A 16,195-nucleotide genomic window follows, 5' to 3' on the forward strand; every position below is an offset into this window, starting at 1 on the left:
CATCAGCCGTGCCCCCTAAACCCCAAGAACTTCCCTCTGCGAAAGAGCCGGAGCACCCTCCCTCTGTGTTTTTCACCCAGGTCTGGGTGATCCGGAGCCAGAGGGGGTGGCCAAGGAACTTGCATAGCATTGGCAATCACCGCCTGCCCAGTCAGGCTTCAGAGCCCATGTGGGTAATGGCAGGGAATGCGCGGCTGGCTGGAGGTGGCGCTCAGGGTCTGGCGGTCATCCGAGCCCAGACGCGGCAGGCGGGTGGCCTGGGACTGGGCAGGCGCATGCGCACCGTCGTCATGACAACGCCTGCGCGGCGGCCTCGGAGTGAAAAGGAGCATGTGGGGCAGCGGGGAGGAGGCCGCCTGCGCCGGGCCCCGGTCCTCCCCTCCCGCTCCCACTACGACCCCTAATCCGTCCTGGGCCCTGGCCGACGGTAGTGGTAAGAACTAGGGTGTCCTTTGGCGCCTGCCTGGCCCACCCGAAGCGCACGAGGGACTTCGGGCCCCAGCTGCAGGGTTGCTCGCGCCAGCCCATTCCTCCGAGCAGGCTGCCGGAGGTGTGGCAGGAGGGTGCCCCTGGGAACCCCAGCTTTGGCCAGAACTCTGGGGCCCCCCAAATGTGGGCGGGAAGGGAGCCCCAAGTCCCCCTGGTGGGTCTGCCCTTCACATGAGCCCTTGTCCTGGAGGAAGGTGTGTCTGTTGCTTTGCTCTTACGGTCTCCGGGAAGGGTGTCTAGGTGCTCTTCTAGGGCTCTTTTTTGTGGAAGCTCCAGAAAGCAGGGCCTAGGTGGGCAAGAGGGTCTTGAGACAGCTCTGACTTTGCCTCTCTATGCAGCCTCCGTTTTAAGTATTTTTGCAGACGTGAATTATCTCTAGCAAGTTAAGCGTAGCCTGCACGCCCCTCCTCCTGCCACCGATTCCATTTTGGATGCTTGTGTTAAAGTGTGTGCTTGTAGATAGGGAACTGTGCTAGAAGCCTTACGTATTCCTCACGGCATCCTTGAGATGGGCACCGTGCTCTGCTTTTAGCGTAAGAGGAAATTTAAGACGGGAGAATTAAGGTAACTTGTACAAAGGCACACAGGTGATCCTGGGTAGGTAGCCCAGTCTGACTCACTCCCAACCCTTGGATTTCCTGCTACTTGGCTGTTCCTGTATAGAAGGGATAGGGGACCACCTCCGAAAGGAGCCCTTTCTTTAGAAATTCTAACACGTGCTGCCAGGTGAAAAATATTTGGAATACAAGACTTTGGCATGGATGAAAAATGACATTTGAGTTAGAGTCTTGATATTTTCTTGTGTAACTGGTTAGTCCTATTTTAAGCTTTACAATTTGAAGACGGATTTATTATTTTCCCCTAATATGAATACAGGAAATAAATTATTGGTGCCATAAAATCCTGACACACAACACTTAGGTGAATTTTAAATGAAAGAGAGCATAGCAGAAAAATATAGCAGAAACTTTTAAATACTTTAAATCCATGGTCAGGTAATAAGAATTTTCTTTTCTTTTTTTTTTAAGATTTTATTTATTTATTTGAGAGAGGGAGAGCACAAGCTGGGGAGAGAGGCAGAGGGAGAAGCAGACTCCCCACTGAGCAAGGAACCCGATGGGAGACTCAATCCCAGGACCCCAGGATCATGACCTGAGCTGAAGACAGACGCTTAACCGACTGAGCCACCCAGGCACCCCAAGAATTTTCTTGTAATTTTCTTTAGCTATATTTAAGTTGTAGTCTAAGATTCCTTCCTTCAGAGAAACATGAGTTCTGACACATTTCTTCTGCATGTGTTGGGTTGGTGCGGCCAGCTGAGGGCAGGCACTGAACCTCAGAGATTCTCAGGCCAGTCTTTTTAATAGCAAGGAAGGTAGTATGCAAGAAGGGAGGAAAGAAGCCCAGTGGGAGCCCAGCTCCAACAAGTAAATTTGTTAAAGATCTATTTACTATGTTTCCTGTGGAGAATGCTAAAGTAGCATTGTGTAGTTTGAATTCCATGTGAACCATGGTCACATAAGTCTGGGAAATGGAATATTTTTTTTCTCCCTTCTCTCCAGGCTCAACAATTTGAAGAGTCTTTGTGCACCTGAGTGTTGTAAATGTCCTGAGAAGTATTATAGAGGTCTGCTTAGGTTTAATTCAGCACTTCCCAAACTTACTTGACAATAAAATCTATTCTATTTAGAACATCTTTGATCATCTCCTGGAAGATTAGTATTCTGAGGAACACAGTTTGGGAAATATTGTGCTAAAATGTTATATAAATTCATGGAAACTTCCTAAAATAAGTGAAGGGTTTCTTACGTACATCTACCCATAAGACAGGAAATTCTGTTGACATTAAAATTTTTCCCAGACCGACATGGGAAAGCTCACGATGTTAACTGAAAAGATATAGGACTGTACTGAAATATTCCAATTTTTTTTTAAAAAAAGGCTAATATGTACGTAGATGAGAAAAACAATGAGGAGGAAATACCCACAGACCTTAATTGTAATAGTTCTTTAGCAGTGAGATTGCTGATAAATATTTATTTCTTTTTGATATTGAAATTTCCAAGTTGTCTGGAATAAGTGGGCTAATTTTTTTAAAAGCTTATTTAAAAACAACTATTAAAAGTTTACTGCTTTCATTTTTAATGTAATGTTCCTCATTTTAAATCTTGTTCTGCAAGTTTGTTTAGCAAACTCTTGAGTTCATACAGTGCAGAAATCTCAGCAAAGAACATCTCTTGAGATGCAGAGACTTAGAGAGGCTGGCTCCTGAAGATACCAGGCTGGTTGAATAGCGAGATCTCTGAGCTATTTTTTTTTTTTTTTTTTTAAGAGACCTATACAAAAGATAGGACAGAAAACAAAGATAGTGGTATGTGCTTCTAAGAAGAGGGGCATCATTTCCACCCCCAGAAGGCTTGGGTCTTGCAAAAGATCCTTTTAAGTTAGTATCAAAGACAGTAAGACCATTAAGGAAAGATGCAGGCATTAACAGAGGAAGGAGATTTCAACTCCTGCTTTGTTTCTGTCTTCTTTATTAAAGACTGAACAGAGAAAAATCAACCTTTAGAAAGGAAATGGAAGGCCGGGGTAGGTGAAGAGCTTCTCTGAGTCAGGCCTCAAGTCCGTGTTAGGAGGAACCGACAGAGCTGTAGCCAAAGATGCCATCAACTTGCATGTGTAGAGGGTATCCAAGGAGCCTCTGGGACTTCGGGATTTTTCAGATCCTTTTAGAGTTTAGGTTCTCTGATTAAAATTGCTTTTATTTGAAGTCATGATAAGAAAACGTGAGTCCCCCTAACCCGATGTGGCGGAGTGGAAAGAGGCTTTGGAGTCCGTTTTCGTACTCCATCCTTATTAGCTGTATGATTTGGGACAAAATATTTAATTTCTTTGAATATCCTTTTACTCTGCTACCTCTGTTAGTTCTCCGTTTATGTCACTTCCAAGTTAGTGTCTGCCTACCCTCAGTGGGTGCTTCTATGGCCCTGCTTCTCCAAACAGCATTCTTATTCCCCCCAGTTCCTTCTGTTTCCCTCTTCTTTCTCTATTCTTAATTCTATTGTCTTTTCTTCCTCACTCCTGACTCTATGCATACACACATTCATATCTTTGAAAGAAGTGTGTTTTGGGGGAGGGGAGGGAGGGGAACAGGAAAGGTCCTGGTATAATTTGTATGTGATGAAGAGTAATACACTTATTTTTCAAAAGCTCCAGAAGTTATTGGCCATCTCCAGGAAGATTATTATAATCTCTGTATGGAAAAGTCCCAGAAAATTAATTCTTTTATATTGCATATACTCCAAGAACTGGATGAAGAAATTGAAAAGGGGTAAGGAAGACACTTACTTGACTACATAAGTAATATTCACCGACATCCATCTGTGTGAAAATCCTGGAATACCGAGTGATTTGTTTAAAGCCATTTGCCTGTGCTTTTTAAAACAGACCTACCTTTTGATTTAGGACAGTGGCTGATGGGCACTGTTAGCTGGTCTTGGAGGTAGTGGAGTATGTGGGGAAGAGCACTAGACCAGCCATCTCCGAGTTTAGCCTTCACATTTGTCCTAAACTCCTGTGAGCTGGATTGATTTATGAAAAACCTTGAAGTCTTTGATATCATTTATCTATCAGGTGGAGATACTTTTTTTTTTTTTTTAAGATTCCATTTATTTATTTGTCAGAGAGAGAGAGAGCACACAAGCAGGGGAAGCAGCAGGCTCCCCACTGGCTGAGCAAGGAGCCGGATGTGGGACCCGATCCCAGCAGAAGGCAGATGCTCAACCGACTGAGCCACCCAGGCATCCTGATACATTGGGGTTTTTTTGTTTCTGTTTTTTTGTGAAAGAAAAATTATATAGTATAAAAGTGTTTACAAAATCTATAGAATATTCAGTCATCTTAAGTTACTTAGTGTGAATCTGTATTGTGATACATATTTGGTTTCAGTAAATGCTATTCATGATGTTACTATTTATATAGGAGGAAAAAATACTTCTTTAGTGGGTTTCTTTTTGTATTTTAATAGATCGGAAGGAATCACATTAAACATTGCTGGTAACAGTCGCTTAATGCCAGAAGAAAGAGTAACAGGTGAAGATTTTTGGATTCTTTTCAGAATTTTAAAGAAGAATCCATATATTAATGGTATATGTCTCCTTAAGTCATTACCTCTTGCTTTCATTTTGCTGATTTTAATTATTCAGTATAAGGAACATCAGCCTGTATTCATCTGTGTTCTTCAGGTTTGGATGTTAGATATAACTTCATAAGTGATGTTGGTGCATACTATGCTGCAAGACTGCTTCAGGTATTTTACTACAAAATGTTCTTAGTTCTTTTTGTTTTCTTCCAGGAGTCAGTTAAGAACCAGTCCTTTTTCTTTGGCATGTACAGGGTTTGAGCACCCCAAGCCTGCTAAGTTAACCCTTTATTGCAGCCTTCACTTTGGAGATGCCCATGCTGCATTGCGGTTCATTTTATTTAAGACAGACAGTGGGGTCAAAAAAAACAAAAACAAAAAAAAAGACAGTGTGGTCCACCAATCAGAATAGGTGTACTTTAAGAAAAGGCTTTGTTTCAGCGTCAGAAGATTGGCAAATATGGGTATATGTCTGTATTTTCAGTTAAAATGTTTAAAGCAGCATATATCATTTTTTGATACCTCTCTTAAATTGGTTAAGTTCCTAACTACTTGTCCCAATCTCAGTTGCTAAATGTGCTTCCAATGAGCTTAAAAATGATCCTAAAATTCTCATATCCATGCGATGGCACACAGCACAAGGACAGAGTAAAGATTAAAAAATACGAACTAATTCTCAGCAACTACAAAAATGCTGCAAAAATAATCAAAATGTTCTTGAGTTTTCTTAGTTGTTTGTGGTGAAACCACCTACTCTAGTGGCGCACACACACAAAATGCTAGTTTTGTAAAATGTCCAGGGTCCTGACCTTGCACTATATTTATAAACACTTGAAATAAGCGGAACACCCACTTGTGTATTTGTTACTGGTAGTTTGCTGGTACCTAGAGCTCCTGAGTCCTCTTTTGCAAACTTGTACACTATGGTTAAATCAAGGACATTCATACTTTGAATGATTGATCAAAATAGAATATAGTCTTTTTCTTTCATTTATATTGCAATTATGTTTAAATGAGCATGGTGACTCCCCCCCCCCCCCCCCACCTTAATGGTAGCTTCTTTTGCTGGACTTTCAGATTTTCTGTTACAAAGATTTTCTTTGGAGGTAAATACTTTTACTTAAATAAAGCTCCTATATTATTTTTTTCCTAATAATTATATACGTAATAGCTTCTTTCCTCTCCTTATTATAGAAACAACATAACCTCATTTACTTAAACCTTATGTTTAATGATATTGGGCCCGAAGGTGGAGAACTGATTGCTAAAGCACTACATGTAAGCATTTATATACCTCAAACTAACATTTTCTTTGGGAATTTTAACTTCTGATGGCTTGTAATTAACAGAATGAAATGTTATTGTGATCTCATTATTGTGCAAATATGTACTTTCATTACACTTCAATTTATTAAAATGTAACATGAGCACTTTTGAACTCCCTTAAAAAAAGCTTTATTAAGATACATCCAGCACATCCAGGTGCATTGTCTCTACATCCAGCACTTGTTACTGTCCTCTTGATTTTAGCCATCCTAGTGGATATGCAGAGGTTTTTTGGTTTTGGTTTGCATTTCCATCATGAATAATGATGCTGAGCATCTTTTCATGTGCCATTCTTTGGAAAAAATTCCTGTTCAATGCCCATGTCTAGTTGTCTTTTTAAATTCTAAGAGTTCTTTATATGTTCTGGATATAAGTCCCTTATACATGATTTGCAAATGTTTTCTCTCATTCTGTAGGTTGCCTTTTCACTTCCTTAATGGTGTCCTTTGAAGCACAAAATTAATTTTGATAAAGCTCAACTTATTTTTTCTTTTGTTTGTGCTTTTGGTGTTATATCTAAGGCCTTGCCTAACTCAAAGTTATGAAGATTTACACTTGCATATTCTTCTAACAGTTTTTGTTTTAGCTCCTTTTAGTTCTTCGATCCGTTTTAAATTAATTTTTGTATATTATGTGAGGTAGGAGTCTAACTTCATTCTTTTGCATGTGGATATCCAGTTATCCCAACACTATTTAAGACTATTCCTCCCCCATTAATTTTCTTGATGCCCTTGTCAAAAATCGATTACAAATGGTTTATTTCTCTACTCCTCATTCTACTCTATTAACCTGTATGTCTATCCTTATGTCAGTCCCACACTATCTTGATTACTGTAGTTTGTAGTCAGTTTTGAAGTCAAGAAGTGAGTCCTTTTTGTTCTTGTTTCAAGACGTGGTGGCTCTTCAGGGTCCCTTGCATTTCCATATGAATTTTAAGATCAGTTTATCAATTTCTGCAAGAAAAACAAGGATTTTGAGAGGAATTGCTTTAAATCTTAATTTGGGGAGTACTGCCATCCTAACAGTATTGTCTTCTGATCCATGAACGTGGGATGTGTTTCCATTATTTATATCTTTCATTTCCTTCAACAGTGCTTTGTTTTTAATGTGCAAGTCTTGCTTTTGCTAAATTTATTCCTAATGCTTTATTCTTTTTGATGCTATTGTAAATGGGATAGTCTTAATTTCAATCTTGGATTGTTCATTGCTAGTGTGTAGAAATACAATTGATTTTTATATATTGATGTTGTGTCCTGCGGTCTTGCTGAACTCACTAGTTCTAACAGCTTTTTTTGGGTGGATTCCGTAGGATTTTCCATATATAAGATCATGTTATATGCAGACAGAGATAGTTTTCTTTTCCAATGTGGATGCATTTTTTTGTTACTTTTCCTTGCCTAATTGCCTCATCTAGAACCTCCAGTACACTTGAAGTATTAACAGTAGACATCCTGGGGCGCCTGGGTGGCTCAGTGTGTTAAACGTCTGCCTTCAGCTCAGGTCATGATCCCAGGTTCCTGGGATCGAGCCCCACATCAGGTTTCCTGCTCAGTGGGGAGCCTGCTTCTCCCTCTCCCTCTGCTGCTCCCCCTACTTGTTCTCTCTGTAAAATAAATAAAATCTTTAAAAAAACAAACAGTAGACATCCTTGCCTTCTTCCTGCTCTTAAGGGGTTTCAATTAATAACTACTTGCAGTTATATATCCTCTAATATTCATTAGGACACTGAAACGTCTGATTTTTCTTTGTGAAAGAATTATTAAGAATGGAATGAGAGGAGTTAAAATTTTGCAAGTGTCTGAGGAATTATATTCCTTTAAAAGTGATACAGGGAGAATATGGAGTGATTGCTTAATGGATGCAGGGTCTCCTTTGTGGGGAGTGGAGGGGTGAAGTATTTTGAAACTAGTTAGGTGATGACCATATAACATTGTGAATTTATTAAAAACCAGTGAATTGTACACTTTAAAATAGTTAACTTTGGGTTATATGAATTTCACCTCAAAAAAAAAAGTGGTATAATTTTCTTAGAAAACAAATTTATAGATTTCCCAATTAAAGGAAAATTTATTAAAAATCTGCTTCATTTACTGGGCATCGTTTGGACATCTGTTTCCTGGGCATTCTTCCCAGTAAAAAACTAGATTTCTTATCTCTTATTGGGAAACTGAATGTTACCTTTAAGGAGTATATCTTATTCTATCTCCATGAAACCATGAAAAATTAAGGAGTCTGCAAATAGTAAGTCTCCTAACTCATGTACACCAAAGAGAATTCTATGGAATAAAAATTTAATGAAGTTTTGATTCTTTTCCTTTTCAGAAGAATACAACTCTGAAATACCTAAGAATGACTGGAAACAAGATTGAAAATAAAGGCGGAATGTTTTTTGCTGCAATGCTACAAATTAATTCATCTTTAGAAAAATTAGATCTGGGTGACTGTGATCTGGTGAGTAAAATGGTTGAGAAAAATCACCCAGGTACTACATCATTCTCCTTGGAAACCAGGATAGGGAATTGTTAAAGAGACCAGCTAAATGACAGTCTTATGAATTATTAAGCTTGCCCCTAATATCTAATATCAGAGAAAAAGGCTTTTTTTGTTTGTTTTTACTATTAGGCATAATAGTGCTATTAATCAGATTGTATTAAATAATACTGTAGAGGAATAACTAGAATAAAATTCTTCCTAAGCTTCTATCTATAACCCTTCTTAACCTATATGGGACTTTTTGAGAAATTGTTTAATTAAAAAAAAAAAATGCTACTTCATTAGAAAGCCTTATTCTAGTTGGGAAAACATCAATAAAGAGAAAAGTGCTACAAAGATGGCCAAGTACTCTGGTAGGAGGTAATCTGCATGATAGGACAGTTGCCTAATATCTGAGGAGGTAATACTTGAGTCATGAAGGGTGAGAAAAAACTGCCTTGGAGAGGGTCCATGGCAGAACATTCCAGGCAGGGGTCCAGCACACATAGACTCTAAAAGATAGTGTTACCCCAAGTGTGATATGGGTAGCATTGCTATTATAGATTGAGGTAATTTTACTACTCATGTATTTTTACCAGTGCTCTATTTTGAGGAATTACGGTTTTCCATTTATGGTAGTAATAGAGCTTTAAAATAAAGTGGAAAAAGTGAGTTGATTTAATAGAGCACTATTAAGTAAATACTAAAACTGAGATTCCAATATGGCAAAAATCGTGAGTGGCACATGAATAATGAAATGTTGAGTCTGGCAGGTTTTAAGAACTGAAAAGCTAGAGTGGCTAGACAGAAGGAGTTAAGAGTATCTCAAGTGAAGGTGAGAGGTGTGCAGAGGCCAGATCCAGCAACGTTGTATGGGTTGTGGGTCACAGGCTAGGGGAAGAGGGAATTGTGTTATACGTATCATGATAAGGCTTTGAGGGGTGACATGATTTGTCCTTTAAAAAGATCACTCTGGTTTCTGTGGGGAATTAGAGGGTGGCGAGAGGAAGCTCACTGACCACTTAGGAAGTTACTATAGTCCAGGCGGGCAGTAAGGACTGGGGGTGGGGTGGTGGCACACAGATGTGTTAATTTGAGACCTCTTTTGGAGACAGAATCTCTAAGACTTACTAATTGGATGGGAGGGTGAGTAGACTGGCGGAGAGGCGGCCCAGATTTTCTGGCATAACAGCTAGGGGTGTGTGGTGGTGTCCATCACAGAAATTGGAGAATTAGGCCCTTCCAATAAGGTAAAGAGGGAATCCTGTGGAAGCTGTGAAAAATATGATTAGTAAACCTTTCCCACTGCACAGACACTGGAAGTGAGTATGCATATAAAAGAATGCTTGCACAACGTCTGTTCTAAGTAGTGTAGAACCCTAGCTGGGATCTGCATCTGTGTCTGGGTATCTGAGGTCCGAAACACACAGAACCTTGAGGGCTTAGAAGCAAACCTGGAGGTGAACGTCCTAGGAAATGGATACCGAAACTTCAAGAACTCCCCCTGCATGTTATAGATTTTAGGGCAGGGAGAAAAGAACATAGTAACAATTCACTTCTGAATTTGACCAAACTATAATTCAGGGTTTACAATTTAAAATACAATTTATTTCTCGGAATCCAGATTACTAATTTTGAAATAGGGAGGTTACATACTTTGTCAGTTTCTTTAATGAATTTACTGTTTCTAGGGAATGCAAAGTGTGATAGCATTGGCTACAGTCCTAACTCAAAACCAAACAATTAAGGGAATAAACCTAAACCGACCTATACTGTATGGTGAACAGGTATGTATTCAAAGTGATGACAGCTAATATTACTACATGTGAATAAAATGAAGGTACTCTTTACTGAAGTTTATGTCAAGGTTCATATTTTTAGAATTTACTGCATTTACAAAGAAAAACTTATTTGAAGAAAAATTGAGTTAAATTATGATTTTAGATGTTGTTTATTTAAGCAGTACACGTCTTTTTTCTTTCTTTCTTTCTTGTAAACTCAGATTAACAGTGAGTAAACCTGTAAAGAGGCAGAGTAGTTAAGGCGAGAACAGTGATTAAAAGTTTTAAAGGTTGGATAAGAGCTCAGTGTAAATTGTTTTGTTGTTTGTTATATTGATATCACTAAACTGCTTTGAAATCAAGAGTAACAGTGGCCAAATATGTGTGAAGAGCAGCGTGGGAAGTCTGGACTTGATCCTATAGGTAAGCTGCATGCTGGAGACAAGATGATGAGTAAAAACATTGTAGCTGCTTTTAAGGCTTCTCCTTGCTCTTTAACATTCTTTTAGAAGTGGCAGAGCAGGTTTTCAGATTGAGGACATGAGATTTGAAGGCTAAATCAAAATTTTCTGGATTAGACCTTGAGGAAATAAATCTGTTAAACTATATGGAAATCACACTAGAAGCACGATTCTTTTTTTTTTTTTTTTTTTTTTAAGATTTGACAGAGAGACACAGCAAGAGAGGGAACACAAGTAGGGGGAGTGAGAGAGGGAGAAGCCGGCTTCCCTGATGTGGGTCTCGATCCCAGGACCGACCTGAGCTGAAGGCAGACGCTTAACGACTGAGCCACCCAGGCACCCCAACGATTCCTCTTTTAAGTGTGTCAAGTGGTGTCATTATTCCCAAATCAGAGAATAGTTAAGAAAAAGCCCAAGGTCTTTCTCAGGTCCAGGCCCTTGCTGTTAGCCTGGTGCTTCTAGCAGTCAGCTAAACTCCAGCCTGCTTTCTATTCCTCTCCAAGGCAGCCACTACCCTCTGTCCCTGTGAGTACTAGTCTCTTCAGTGGCTGTGGAGTAGAGGCCTCCTGTGCTTCTTCATACTTTGCTGTTCCCAAGCATAAGCCCTGCAAACCTCTCTTCCATTTCACTATCTGGGGAGCCTGGAAAGATATGGATGCCAGGTGCCATCCTAGGCAAATTGTCAAAGTTGGTAAATGGATCTAAAAACACTACTATTTCTGGTTTTAGTTCCCTTCCTTAATAAGGGTGGTCCCTGAACCAGACTTCTTGAGCTAAAAAAAAAAAAAATGCAATCAAAGCATAAAACACAAATATGTATCCTGTCCTCTGTTCCAGGCACCATGCAGAGCAATACTGGACCCCCTAAGTGGTCAGTTTGCATTTGTTAAGATCCCAAACTATAGCTTCCCTTTGGGTCTCTTTCAATGCCAGCAATAATTTAAACAAATCAGACATAGGATTACAGACTACTGAACAATAAAAAATGCTTTATAGGGTTCTACAGAACAGTTATTTTATGCCAGGTACTTTTTTGTTACTTGTGAGGGAAGTATAATTTTACCTATCTTACAGAAAAGGAAACTGAGACTCAGCTAGATGAAATAATTTGCCCAAAGTCAGACAGCTAGTATAAAGCTAGTATTTGGACAATTTTATCATAAAGCTCATATACTTTTATTATAAAACTCGTACTATCTGCTACTGCTATGTGGTTTCATTTAACTTTTGTAGTTTTTCTCAGAGTTATTATGTAGAAGTACATAATTTGAGCATACATAGTTATCCATGTTCGTGATCAGCATTTCCAGTGACTATAAAACTTATAAAAAGAGCAATCTTGGGGAACCTGGGTGGCTTGGTCAGTTAAGCATCATACTCTTGATCTCAGCTCAGGTCTTGATCTCAGTTCAAGCCCTGCATTGGACTCCATGCTAGGCATGGAGCTTACTTTAAAAAGAAAAAAAATGCAGCAATCAAGTAAGAGGACTTTTCCTTACCATAAAATACTGACCCATTCATTTTAAGACCTGGTTTGACTTTGTTAAAAACTTAAAGTGCTTGGTATTCAAATCCTCATTGAGGTTATATACTTTTTGCCTGGAAGCAGCTAGAATTTGGAATTAAAAATAAGTCTTCCAGTGACTAGAACAGTAAAACATATTTAGAAATTTGGGATGATTATAAAAGGGAAGAATTGGATATCACAGGACTAATGAGTATATTTTTAAAATAGAATCAACATTGAGAAATGTCTTTGTATTTTATCTATAAAGAGTAGAGATCAAGAGAAAAGTTCAGGAACATATATGGAGGGTATAAGAAACATTTAGAGATTCTTGAGAGAGGACAGCAATAAGGGAGCTTAATATGCGCAATACATCATGGGGCCAAGTTTTTTTTTTTTTCCCTCCCCTTCTGGAGTGTTGTTTAGAATGGACTTTTTAAAACCAGCCTCTTTTACATCACTTAGTCACTGTACTTTCCAAGGGCCTGCTGCCGGTTTTTAAAACGATGAACTATCATTTGTGGCAAAAGTGATTTTTTTTCTTAAAAGCCAAGCCAAAACAAATACAAATTATAGGCTAATAGTCTTAACTGGTATCTTTTTAAAAAGCTAATTTAAGTAACTTAGCATATATTTGGAATAAACATGTACAGCTTCAAAACTGTATTTTAGAAAAAGATTTTACCTATTTTTAGGAAGAGTCCACAGTTCATCTAGGCCACATGTTGAAAGAAAATCACTGCCTTGTTGAACTACACATGTGTAAGCATAATATAAAGAACTGGGGTATTAAACAGTTATGTGATGCACTGTATCTGAACAGAAGCCTACGCTACCTTGATGTCAGCTGGTAAGTGATAATACATTAATCCAGAAGTCCTGGGAATAATCTATGTAAATATTCACAGTACACAGGATACACTGTTAGATCAGAAAATGCAACCATTGTTGTCAACTTTTTGTCCTAAGCCTTAGTATTTAGTTTATATGCTATTTTATCTCCTAACAATGTGAATGAGCAATTTAATCATGAGTAAACCAGAACAGAAACATTTTATGGCAAATTTTCATTAACTTTTTTGGAAACTGAGTGATTAAAATCTTTACTAAACTAGAAAGTAATGTTCTATACAACAGTTTTGAAGCATGTTAATCTCTGTGAATAAAATACTTCGTATTTTCAAATGTAACCATGTATTTTTCCCTTCCCAGCAATAAAATAACTCGTGACGGAATGGTGTGTTTGGCTGATGTACTGAAAAGCAATACTACCCTGGAAGTATTAGATCTTTCTTTTAACAGGATAGAAAATGCAGGAGCAAAGTATCTCAGTGAAACTCTTGCTTCACACAACAGGAGTCTTAGAGCGTTAGTATGGTTTTATATTTAATCAAAATAAGAGAAAAACTATTAAAATGCTAACTGCAAGCCCCTTAAAACTCAAGATTCATGATGAAATATGAGAAGTTTCTAAACTGACATTTCATTAAACATTTCAATTTCTTTTTCAAAAGTAATGTCTATTAAAAATTAGACTGATTCTAGTTATGATTGCTTAAGATTGAGAAAATTCTTACTGCCTACAGTATTTATCCTGAATTCTATAGAAAAATCATAATATGATCAAGACAAAAAATAAAGTATTATTGGATGATTTTATTCTGAAGGGTGTATTTGTAATCCACCCCAAACATTTACTGAATGAGATAAAACAGGCTGTTGGTTTCTAAAATGTAGTTAACTATACTGGATACATGAAGCATCCACTTAGAAAATGAAGTTTCTTGGATTTTAGTTAGCATTATTCTTAAGTATTTTTAATATAATTCCTAAGATTTTACACAATAAAATGTAATAAATGTTGTTGGCTAACTTACGCATCATCTTTGTGCAAGTATGTATTGGTTTTCAGGGTTATTACTTCTTGTTTCTCATAGGTTGTCAGTAGTCAGCAACAACATAGAGGGAGAAGGACTTGTTGCACTTTCAGAGTCAATGAAAACAAACCCCACATTCTCGAATGTCTACATTTGGGGAAACAAATTTGATGAGGCTACATGTGTGGTGAGTTGTTTTTTTTTCTTCACTAAAGGCTTTTCTGGGGTCTTCTCTATAATATCAGGCATTTACAGGTGGCCTTGGAAATGATTCCAAAATGTAGTAAGACACTTCAGTTTTGATAAATTTTAACATAAATCCTAAAAATTAAGCACTAGAAAGTTTTGTGGTTGAAATAGAAGATATCAAATACTACATATTAATACAGAGATCACTGAATTATACAGTCCCAATTCCTCCAAAGTTAAAACATTTTAAAAGTCACAACTGTTGATTTATTCTAAATTTGATGTAGCACAATCTCCAGTCTGCTGCCCAATAATTAAACCAAGACATGGAATTTGGAGACATACAGTGCTTTTATGTTGCTTATGTAAATAGAGCCCTTGATACGACTTTCAAAACAAAAAGCATTGTAACAAATAGTTTTTATTTGGAAAGAATGAAGATGCTTTTTTTGCAAAAAGACTATCCAAAATTCCCCCTCTAAAAAGAGTAATAAAATATACTATTCAAACCCCTGATTTCAGAAAAAGATCATATTCTACACATTAGAATTAGTTTGGAATAATAACCTAAAGTAGAAAGCAACTAAAATTTTAAATCTTTTATTGTCTAAATATCTGCCTTTCTCTATACTCACAACCTTATGGACCAACCATTTTAACATGTTTGTATGACACCCTTACAAAGATACCAATGACCCATAAGAGATATACAAAGAAAATTCTACAATGAAGACGGAATTAGGCTACCGCCAGGCCAACATCTAATACTACAGAAATTGTCTAAGCCTCAGTCTATAAATTAGCTTCAGGGAGTTCATGAACTCCATACAGTTGTATGCCAAAATTTGGTTGCTTATTTTTCTGAGAAATGGGTCCCTGGCTACCATCAGATTTTCAAGGCATATACAACTCCCTCCTCCCTCATTTAAGAATCCCTGTAGGACCTGAAAATTTTGACCATGGGACCTTTGGCCCACAAAATCTGTAATACAGAGAACTGTTAATTCTGGGAGCCATAAAACAAAATACCTTAAAACTTAGAAATAATTTTTTCAAGATTATAATTTCATTATGTGATATTAGGTGAACAAAAATCATATGTAAAAAATACTAAAATTCAGTAATTTACTCAGAATATTTTAAACTAAAAATCAGCACAGCTAATCTGAATACTGAAATTAGCTTATTCATTTTTGTGGTAATTAAACAATTTTCTTAATGATAGGTTTTTCTTTTCTTAAAAATCATAGGCTTATTCAGACTTAATTCAAATGGACCGTCTAAAACCAGCTAATACAGATGTGGAGCCATTTGTGGTGGATGGACATGTGTATCTTGCAGAAGTCTCCAATGGCCTTAAAAAGCATTATTACTGGAGACCAACTTATGGAGAAGCTTGCACGAACTCACCTAACGCAGGTTTTACTCTTGTACCAGTAGGTGGACATCTATGAAAAACAAGCTCTAAAATAATTTTCACATATTTGTCTTATGTTAATATTTTATTGCCTATTACATTTTTCTTAAATTAGAATGTTTTACCTTTTATACATTTGGAAATGACTATATTAAAATGACTTATATAACTATCCATTGTGGAAAAAACAGTAGTATTTTTTAAAAGAAATTTTACAGGAGAGGGAAGATGGCAGAGTAGGAGAACCCTGAATTTACCTCCCCCACGGACACATGGAGGCAACAGCTACATGTACTGCAGCTCACTGTGAAAACCACCTGAAGGGTGGCAGAACAGATCTTCCACAGCTAGGTGTAGACACAAGCTCACATCAAAAAGGGTAGGAGGGACAGATGCATCGGGAATGAAACTCCCGGAGTGACTACTCAACAAAGGTGAGGGACATCACAGGCAAGGAGGAGCGACCCCACAATGGACATCCCTGGCCCTGGGGACTTGCACTGGGAAGACCCAGTCTCCATAATGTCTGGCTTTG

General features: G+C 37.9%; 1 protein-coding gene across 6 annotated transcripts; it reads left to right on the forward strand.

Moving 5' to 3' along the window:
• Positions 1-271: 271 nt before the first annotated feature.
• LRRC34 (leucine rich repeat containing 34) lies at positions 272-15,834 on the forward strand. Of its 6 annotated transcripts, XM_078069450.1 has the most exons (12): positions 313-433; positions 1,518-1,700; positions 3,700-3,820; positions 4,517-4,635; positions 4,734-4,798; positions 5,825-5,908; positions 8,279-8,407; positions 10,120-10,215; positions 12,873-13,027; positions 13,390-13,545; positions 14,115-14,241; positions 15,494-15,834. In XM_078069450.1, the coding sequence occupies exons 3-12, from the start codon at positions 3,747-3,749 to the stop codon at positions 15,695-15,697; spliced, it is 1,209 nt and encodes a 402-aa protein (XP_077925576.1). In that variant the 5' UTR covers positions 313-433; positions 1,518-1,700; positions 3,700-3,746; the 3' UTR covers positions 15,698-15,834. The 6 variants fall into 6 exon arrangements, with proteins under 6 accessions (XP_035974225.2, XP_035974223.2, XP_077925571.1 ...); XM_036118332.2 differs by lacking the exon at positions 1,518-1,700 and having other exon boundaries at positions 272-433; positions 3,796-3,820; XM_036118330.2 differs by lacking the exon at positions 1,518-1,700 and having other exon boundaries at positions 273-433.
• Positions 15,835-16,195: the final 361 nt, after the last annotated feature.

Source organism: Halichoerus grypus, chromosome 1 (assembly GCF_964656455.1).
Source record: "Halichoerus grypus chromosome 1, mHalGry1.hap1.1, whole genome shotgun sequence".
NCBI classification, from domain to species: domain Eukaryota; kingdom Metazoa; phylum Chordata; class Mammalia; order Carnivora; family Phocidae; genus Halichoerus; species Halichoerus grypus.

Coding starts and splice junctions, on each gene's coding strand:
- LRRC34 (XM_036118330.2), top strand. CDS start 331: ATGTGGGGCAGCGGGGAGGAGGCCGCCTGCGCCGGGCCCCGGTCCTCC. Junction 4,636..4,733: donor GAAGAATCCATATATTAATG/GTATATGTCTCC, acceptor TGTGTTCTTCAG/GTTTGGATGTTAGATATAAC. Junction 13,028..13,389: donor CGCTACCTTGATGTCAGCTG/GTAAGTGATAAT, acceptor TTCCCTTCCCAG/CAATAAAATAACTCGTGACG.